At 47.0% G+C, this 9606-nt stretch overlaps 1 protein-coding gene across 1 annotated transcript; it reads right to left on the bottom strand.

Annotated features, from left to right (window-relative positions):
• Window positions 1-284: 284 nt before the first annotated feature.
• On the bottom strand, window positions 285-6425 carry LOC123514559 (alpha,alpha-trehalose-phosphate synthase [UDP-forming]-like). Its single transcript, XM_045272500.1, is given in 10 exon segments — window positions 285-447; window positions 449-824; window positions 827-2294; window positions 2568-2692; window positions 4627-4657; window positions 4659-4707; window positions 4709-4786; window positions 5395-5452; window positions 5455-5634; window positions 6392-6425. Coding segments are annotated over 10 exon segments (2547 nt in total). The 5' UTR covers window positions 6411-6425.
• Window positions 6426-9606: the final 3181 nt, after the last annotated feature.

The raw sequence follows: 9606 nt of genomic DNA, 5'->3' as shown, positions 1-9606 counted from the left end.
CCCCGGCCTGGCCTTCTGGGGCGCGACAAATTCATATTTTTACCTTGGAACATTTTAATCCCTTTTAACAATGGCAGGTTGGCCTACTAAGCAACGGAAGATTAAAAGGACCCTTTCGGAAAATTTTCAAAGTCCCAAAAACATAGGGAAGGGTTGGAATTTTCCGGCCCGGCACAAGTGGGTGGGTGGCACCCCAAGCCCAAATTTAACTCCCCTCCGTCAAACCTCGGGAGGGGACTTGGGGTTCTAACGCCTTTTGCTTGGAGGACGTTATTTCCCTCTTATCATACATGTTGTTTGGCTCGGTCTGGGGAAACACAATCTTTAAATGGGAAATTTGTTCTAGATCTGGATCCATTTGCGGACATACTGCTGTGCGGGACCGATGCCGTTGGGGATGGCAGGCAGGGGGACCCTAATCTTCGCTCAATCCACTTCAGCATTGGGCACGGCGTCAGTAGAAGGCAGGCGATGGGTAGCTGCTGAACGTAAGTTTTGTGATCTAGTGATCCTGAAGGTCACAGCCATGCCTTGTAACGCCCGCATGGCATCTTCATCAGTCTTGTCATCCCCAGCAAAGATTGTGGACACACGATCACACCAGTCCAACCCAAAGAGAGTTCTCAAAATATAGATCGCTGCACGGCCTTTGTTCCATGTGACTGGAGGGCGTGCCTCAAATGCTCTGTGTGATTGGTGGAGTTTGATTGTTTCATTGAAGAGTTCTTGCGCCCTTGAAGTAATGGCTGCCACCTTGTTCCCTGGAACCTCTCGGTAGTGGAAGGTGATGCAGGAGCCCTTGTTTTCTATCCAGGCACCGTCCCACACACTTCTTTTAGGCGCTCCTTCAGTGCTTCTAGTTGAGTTTCGTATTCGTGGGGCACAGGATGCATAAACATGGTGCCATCAGGATGAATAATATCGAATCCATGATTCCCAGCATAAGTAATGCCGTCAATACCCACCATTGACCTGACATTGGTCAGAGAGCGGCCAGAAATAATCGCTATGTTCACATCCGGCATGTGCGCCAGACGCTCCAGCACCCGCCGAGTCTCAGTTGGCATCTGTGCCAGGTCTGGGTGAGGAGCGATGGGGGCAAGGGTTCCATCATAGTCAAGCAGCAAAGCCAGACGTGTTGATTCTGTCACATATGATCCCAAAAATTCACTGAAATCTTCCTCCCCCATCGGAAACCGTCCAGAGACCTCAGACTTGTCTACATCACTCAGGCAGTCCACTGTCTTCAAGAAGTTCCTCAACCAGAAGTTGACATCATGGTCTCGCTCCCTGCGACGCAGCTGTTTCATTCTCATCTCTCGTTCATCTTTGGGCATGGTGAGTGCTCGGTATATGGTGTCAGAGAACTCGTTGGTCTCATAGGGGTTGACATGGAGGGCTTCATGCATAGAGATTCCAGCGCCGGCAAAAGGTGACAGAATAAGAACACCTGGCTCTCCAGTCTGGCACGCCACAAACTCTTTTGCCACCAGGTTCATGCGTCTCTTAGGGGCGTTTACAGCTACGGAGGAGTCTCGGTAGAATGCAGCCAGCTGATCCTGGGAGACACAACCGTAGATGTAACGTATTGGAGACCAATTGGGTGTGGAAAATTGTCCATTGATTTTGCCAATGAGCTGGTCGAGCTCTTCTTTCAGTTCTTGGTACTCCTTGACGTCAGTGCGGGAAGGTACAGCCACCTGTAGGAAAGTGACTTTCTCTTTAAGCTCAGGGTGCTTCTCCAGAAGTGTTTCAAAGGCACGTATGCGATGAACAAGGCCCTTTGTATAATCTAATCGATCCACGCCAAGCAGTAATTGTTCCTGGGGATTATTCTTGACCATATTCGGAGCCTTTTCTGCCAGCTGCACAAAACGTTCATAAGGAATGCTGATGGGCAGTGGGTTGATGGAAATTGTCCTGGAATTGTGCTCCACCAACATCTGTTGTCTGTCAACGCGACAACCAAGGCGGCGTTGGCAGCAGTCTATAAAGTTGAGGCAGTAGTCATCGATGTGGAAGCCAATTGAATCACAACCAAGCACTCCCTGGAGAAGCTCGTCGTCCCATGGGAAGAGACGCATGATGTCCCAAAGGAAAGGAATGTGGAGGAAGAAAGCCATTTTGATTGGCATGTTGAGTTCGTCGCACCTCTCCCTGATGGTGTTTGCCGCCAGCATCATGTGGTAGTCGTGCAGCCACACCAGCGGCACGGAGTCTGGGTGACTCTCACGCAGGCGCTTCACTGCCTCCACGGTCAGTCTGGCGAACTCTCGGTTCACCTCACGATACGCCTGGGAAACAAAATGCTGTGTATCAGTCTCACGTATAGGCAAACATGACACATTCTCTGATGGCAACAGGTGATGTAAGAATGAATTATGGATCAGCAAGATTTTTCATTTATTTACCTATTTATTTTATTTATTATTATCGTTATCATTACCATTTTCATCATATTGTTTATGTTACTGATAGATTTTTTTTTTTTTTTTATTCATCATTATCACTATTTTATTTATCGGTATTTTTTTTTGTCGCGAGAAAAGTGTGTATCCAAGACTCACCTCCCATTTGTCTGCCTGGAATATCGCTCTGTCAGGCATGGAGTGGAAGAGCGGCCAGAAGGTGGCGTTGCAGCAGCCATTGTAGTAGTCATTGAACACCTTCTTGGGCACTGTGACGGCAGCACCTGCACCGAAACAAACACACACACACACACACACACACACACACACACACACGGCCCGGTAGCTCAGTGGTTAGAGCGCTGGCTTCAAGCCAGATGACCGGGGTTCGATTCCCCGGCCGGGTGGAGATATTTGGTGTGTCTCCTTTCACGTGTAGGTGCTGTTCACCTAGCAGTGAGTAGGCAGGGATGTAAATCGAGGAGTTGTGACCTTGTTGTCCCGAAGTGTGGTGTGTGCCTGGTCTCAGGCCTATCCGAAGATCGGAAACAATGAGCTCTGAGCTCGTTCCGTAGTCTCGTTAGAGACTGCAGCAGATCAAACAGTGAATTACACACTACAGCCAGAGGACCGGGGTTCGATTCCCCGGCCGGGTGGAGATATTTGGTGTGTCTCCTTTCACGTGTAGCCCCTGTTCACCTAGCAGGGAGTAGGTACGGGATGTAAATCGAGGAGTTGTGACCTTGTTGTCCCGGTGTGTGGTGTGTGCCTGGTCTCAGGCCTATCCGAAGATCGGAAATAATGAGCTCTGAGCTCGTTCCGTAGGGTAACGTCTGGCTGTCTCGTTAGAGACTGCAGCAGATCAAACAGTGAATTACCCGCGTAGTGTAGTGGTTAGCACGCTTGACTCACACTCGAGAGGGTCCGGGTTCGAGTCCAGTAAGCGGCGACACAAATGGGCAAGCCTCTTAATGTGTGGCCCCTATTCACCTAGCAGTAAACAGGTACGGGATTTAACTCGAGGGGTTTGGCCTCGCTTTCCCGGTGTGTGGAGTGTGTTGTGGTCTCAGTCCTACCCGAAGATCAGTCTATGAGCTCTGAGCTCGCTCCGTAATGGGGAAGACTGGCTGGGTGACCAGCAGGCGACCGAAATTACAGACACACACACACACACACACACATTTCAAATTCTCATTTTTGCGTAAAATGTCAGTTACTTGTACAATTCAGCGTCATCTCGCCTTTGATTTCGGAGTTTGGAAGAGAGAGAGAGAGAGAGAGAGAGAGAGAGAGAGAGAGAAAAAAAAAAATTACTAGATTAGTAGAATATATCAGAGTACTGGATGCCACACGTGCATGCTCTGTGACTTAACGTGGTGTCACAGTAATGCACACCATGAACGCCTGGTGTCCACGTCAGTACGAAGCAGCGCAGGGGACAAGGAGTAGGGAGGAGGCTGCGAACTGTTATCATTGCAGGTGACGCGCCAAGGTCGTGTGGTGTATAGTCAAGGTCATCAAGGTTCCAGTGGACTTGATGCGTTATCTGAGTGCGTAAGGCAGTGAATGTGTCGTGATTTTCGTTGATGTTTAACCTCTTCAGCACCATGACACGTTTTCCTATTGATTCTGGTTATTATTTGGCGATTTTATACAGTTTTAGAAATATATGTTGGGATTAGAATAGTAAAGACTGTGGCTATTAATCTTTTGACCTCCATAGTCCCTTCCTAATGTAAATAAGATCGTTTGATAAAACTAAAATTGGTAAAAATGCGTCTCAGTACTGAAAGGGTTAATAAAGAGTCGCTGTTAGATGAGGAGTAGCGATGGCATGAAGGTCTGTTGATGGGTTGAGGTAATGATGCGCCGCGCCACACAGCTGCTCAGATTAAAACCTCGTGGTGTGGCACCTGTCTTGCCAAGGCGGCCATCTCAGGTTTGACTCCCGAGGTGTCTCACTCCTAGAGAACACAATAGTGAAACAGTGTGTTCCTTTATTTGCTTTCTTGTTTCACCTTGGTTTTCGCTTATTAACATTCAATTTACTCAACCTTCATATGTAGATTACTTTGGTGCTAATGCGTTCCGTACCAACGCTAGTGCAGCCACACACACACAAACACAACACACACACACACACACACACACACACACACACAAAACACACACACACACACACACACACACACACACACACACACACACACCCAACTACTCACCTGGCTGCTTTTAAGGCCCGCGGTCGGGGGACTGATCGTTGGGGTCAGCTTCTGGAATCTCCACATTTTCATCCTCGGTGGAGTCCTGACCACCCCACCCACAGGCCTTGTGTCTCCACCACCACAGGAGCCACGGCTGTCACCAGTCCGCCGGCACTGAAACACAACACGTTATCGTAGTGCAAGGAAGGCAAAAACATGCAAGTACGTATCGCACAAGTAACAAAAACGGGAAGCAACGAGTGCAGTCTTAAATGAAAATTGTCTGTCTGGAAAATGATCGGAAACGGCTATCAGTTATTCTAATCCGATATAATCAAGACTTTTTAATCATGGAAGCAAAGCAAATGTAAAGAGTGTAAGAATTTGATTAACTTTTATATGTTTCATTGACACCTCGTAAATACAAACAAATAGATAAGCTCAAGAACTCTACAGGCAATGTTGTATCCTTATGTAGTAATGTGTTTGTGGATAACATGAATGTTTCCTGATCCGTAAGGACAGCTGTCACGATACACCATCATTACCAATACTGCAACTGAACTACATAAGCTCACTGCATCACAGCGTGATCGCTTTCAACACATGCACACACACACACACACACACACACACACACACACACACCCACACACACACACACACACCCACACCACACACACACACACACACCACACACCACACACACACACACACACCACACACCCCACACACACACACACACATATACACAAGCATGAGTGCCACTTGACAGTACTCACCATTGTTTCTCGATCAGCTTCCCAGTGTCAGGGTCAGTGCCCAGGCAGAAAGGCAGCTGTTGGCCACCACCACCATGGGTGATGTGGAGTGAACTTGCATGGTCAGGGTATGTTGTTGTTGTTTTCTTCGTGAAAAGTCTTGTCTGTTTGCTTCACGGTCACTAAGAATCGAGTCTTTCAGCTTTCTTGAAGTCTGCACTGTGACCTCTCTCGGCGGTTGTCGAGCGTTGTACTGGAGCCCTGCAACACATGGAGGTGTATATATATGCGTGGTGGGCTCGCGCCTGCCAGCCAATCACTGCGTCGCGCGGATTTGCAGTCGCAGGGGGCCCAACTAGTCTTACCTACCCCGGTGTGTAATATGTTATCACGTATTAAATTTAGCTAGCAAGTACTTACAGACAGAACAGAAGAGAGAGAGAGAGAGAGAGAGAGAGAGAGAGAGAGAGAGAGAGAGAGAGAGAGAGAGAGGGGGGGGGAGTGTGTGTGTGTGTGTGTGTTTGTGTGTGTGTGTGTGTGTGTGTGTGTGTGTGTGTGTGTGTGTCCTAATTGATTGAGTGCAGTATTCTGGTGAGCAGAGGTGTGCATACCTTCACTCTTACAAAGTGGCATCATGGTTCTCACTGCACACTGCACCACACTTAACCGAATGACACAAGCAGTGAGGTGGCCCATAGGGGAACGGGTGGGGGAATCATGTTTGGTGAGGGGCCAGTGGGATGAGCTGCACGGCCTAAGGACAAACGCCTGGGTTGAAATGACAGTGGCACGTTGAGCATTGGTGTCTGGAGAGGAACATAGGGCAGAGGAGGGTTGATGGGGATGGGAAGAGAAGCGTGCGAGAAATGAGGTAGAATACAAGGAGATGGAGGGAAACACGCATAACCTGGAGACATGATTCCCGCCTCGTGTAAGTGTATATGAGAAGGGAGATTTAGGCACCACTGTTATACCCTGAGATGAAGAGAGGAGTCTAACGTTTACCCTGTATACACACCTTCCTGTAATGAATGCATGGCCCACCCTAAAGAAAGTAGGTTAGTGAGTAGCGCTGCGTCACAGGCCACACATTTCAGCACCGGCGTGAGGTGGTGACCAGCTTGCTCCAGTGATGTGTTGGTGACGGCGGTTTTCTTAAGGGTTAATGAAATTAGGGTAGTGCGTTTTTGGGTTTTTATTGTCCTGTGTGATTTTTGAAGTTTGTGTCAAGGGGCAATGTAATCCTCGTGTTGCCAGGAAGTAATATTTTTGTCCATTTATGGTTAAACTTTCCAAGGAGGCGAGTCGAGGCATTAGAGTGGCAAGTGGTGCTATCAATCTACGCCGGTATCAGTGAAGTTTTAAGTTGATTTCATTATTTGTTTTGAGCTATATTCTTAGACAAAAGTGGTATCAGTGGTGACAACTCTCTCACTCTCTCTCTCTCTCTCTCTCTCTCTCTCTCTCTCTCTCTCTCAACGTTTGACAGCTAGACAGTGTGTATGAATGTACGTCCACTCCCTGGATGGGCCTGCAGCCAGAGACGTTTGTTGTGTAAGTCGCACATGCACCGTCAATAAAGTCAAGCATACCTGAATCAAACGTTCCCGGAAGCTGTGAGTTCCGTCAGGAGTCGAGGTATCCGTCACGTCAATAGAAGGTACGTAGCGCTTTGTTTCGAGGCTGTGTGTTTGTATGTATGTGTTCACGGTGTAGTTACTTGACACTATGGTGAAAGGCTGAGTTACCGAGCTATTTATACGCTTGGCGAGAGGCGCAAGTCTCATTTAGGGAATGTGACGAAAGCAATCAATATCGTCTTCGAATTTTCTACGTGAAAGGGGAATTTTCCATTTCTACGACTGCATCATGTGCGTGTATATTGTTTGTAACGGAAGGACCTCAGCCTGAATGTCGTTTGTTACCGATTATTTGTTATCAATTTGTTTTTTTTTTTTTATTGTGGCGGCTTGCGATGTGGTTGCTGGCAAGAAGTGGCATCTGTTGGAACAGCGTGCGTCACCCAGTCAATGCGCAGCCATGCTTTATTATCGTGGTAAAATTCCATTATATGTGTGTCCGTTTACTACTCTTTATTTAGCTCTGTGGAATTCCCTTTCATATCGAGGCCTCACCTCAAGTAGTGGTGTCGGGATGGGCGGGTAGCGCCAGGTCTTGCCGTGCTGCCTCCACGTGAAATAAGTGACATCCTCAGTCATGCTCATGGTTTGTTGATATACTTTGTGTATAATGTCATGTTTGATGTGTATCGTTATCGTTATCTGACATTGTTTGACTTTCACAAGTGTTCTTAATTACATTGACTAATGTTACTGCAGGACATGCAATCTGTGACGTGTGTCATGGCATAAACATTGTTGACTGTCATCACACAGGACAATCAGACAGTTGCCAGTAGAGGTGCCATGGCACAGGTGCACGTGTACAGGGCATGTCATCTGAGCAAAACAAACATTAGGTAAGTCAGCGGCGAGGGGCGAGGTCACGTCGTGTTCACGTGATCACAACGTTTGCCGGCTGAGTTGCCAGTGAAGACTTTCTCAGACAGTCAGGCTACCTTGTACGACGTTTATAGAGAAAGATTGTTGTTAGTGTTTTATCTTTTATCTCTCATACACAAGTACTGAAGAAGATTGGGACAGCTGTGTCTTCTGACCAGTGCTAGAAAGTAATCTATCTATGCCGCAGCTACTTGGTTCTCATGAGAGTGGCTGCCTTGTGGCCCTTGTGCCAACAGGCGGACGTCTGGCGGAACAAGCTGCGAAGGTGCGAGAAAGCAGGTTATAGTGGCAGCTACTTTTATCGGTTTTTATTATTTCAATTGGTGTACTTTGATTGATACCATGAAATAAACACCACCATCTTTCACTTACAATATCAAGACAATTTTCTTTTGTCTTTTTGATGGGCAGCAGAGAGGTTGGGGAAAGGGAAAGGAGAAGATAAAGGTGTTGGGGTGGGGGTTGGTTTGCCCTGTTTGGTTTGTATAGAACATCGACAAGTAAACCATTTGAAATGTGAACACATAGACATTGTAACATTAAATCCAATCTTGCTCCTGCAACGTTTCTACAGTGACGCACGGGCGTCGAACGCGCAACAGAAGCGAAGCAAAAAAAATAAAACAACTTGAGTATTTCTAAAGGGCTGCATTCTGGAACCTATACCGAAGCCCAGGAAGACCACCGCTGGAGCACGGACCCTTGGCTCAGGCAGCTCTTTCCGGTGTTGTTGGTAAATAGGTCGCCTTTCCTTTACTTGTTGTACATTTTGTATGACGCCCACGTTGAGATCGAGCTTGTGGTTGCGGTAGGTGGGCGTCGGGACAATGCCGTGGTCTAATGGTGGGGTGAACCGAAAAAGAAAAGTCCCTGTAATTTTTAAAATAATTTATTTATTTTTGTAAAGGCTAACACGAAGAATTTTTATGGAAGGTTTTCGTGATTTTTTAGCCTTAAATAGTACCCATTTGGCCAACAAACCCCAGACTTGGCACCTGCCGGAAAATTGTGAGTTTACCTGACCGGGCAGTGGGTAGCGTTGGAATGGAGGAGGCGGGAGAGGGGAGCGGGTGGGGGCAAATGATCTCACCAAACTTCCTTATTCTGTCCCTATTTTTTTATATTTTTAAAATAAATTATTTTTTATAAATTTTTATTTTATATTTTGTTTAAACCAAAACCCCCCCACCAAACACATTCCCATTTAATTCCCTTTCCTTTATATTCACATTCCAAGAATTTTGCCTTCTCAAGGGGGAAGAAAAGGGTGTGTGTGTGTGTGTGTGTGTGTGTGTGTGTGTGTGTTTGGTGTTGGGTTTGGTGGGTTTTTAAATCAGACATGACGGATCTTCATGACACTTAAGCAGAAATATTTCCCGCCCGAGAAACAACACAAAAAGGTTTGTTTTGCGCTTTTTAAAGGGATGGGAAGGCCCTCCTCGTTTACACCCGAACCAGCAGGTCGGGCCACAAAAACCCCCTTCTCCCCCGGCCGGGGATGAACCTCCACGGGAAAGACGTCAAATGATATTTATTTTTTTTGGTGTTGTGTGTGTTTGGAAGGTCTTAACCGTTCAGCCAAATGTTCCCAAATATTGTACCTTTGCCTCACCCCAATTCATTGTTTGTACCCACAAACCTGGAATTCAGGAAGGGATTTACACTTTGGCCCAAATTGAATTTAAGCAAATTTGGGGAAAGAAGAAGGGAA

Source organism: Portunus trituberculatus, chromosome 38, assembly GCF_017591435.1.
Source record: "Portunus trituberculatus isolate SZX2019 chromosome 38, ASM1759143v1, whole genome shotgun sequence".
NCBI classification, from domain to species: Eukaryota; Metazoa; Arthropoda; class Malacostraca; order Decapoda; family Portunidae; genus Portunus; species Portunus trituberculatus.
The sequence above is the reverse complement of the archived record's forward strand: the minus strand, read 5'-3'. Positions and strand labels throughout refer to the sequence as shown.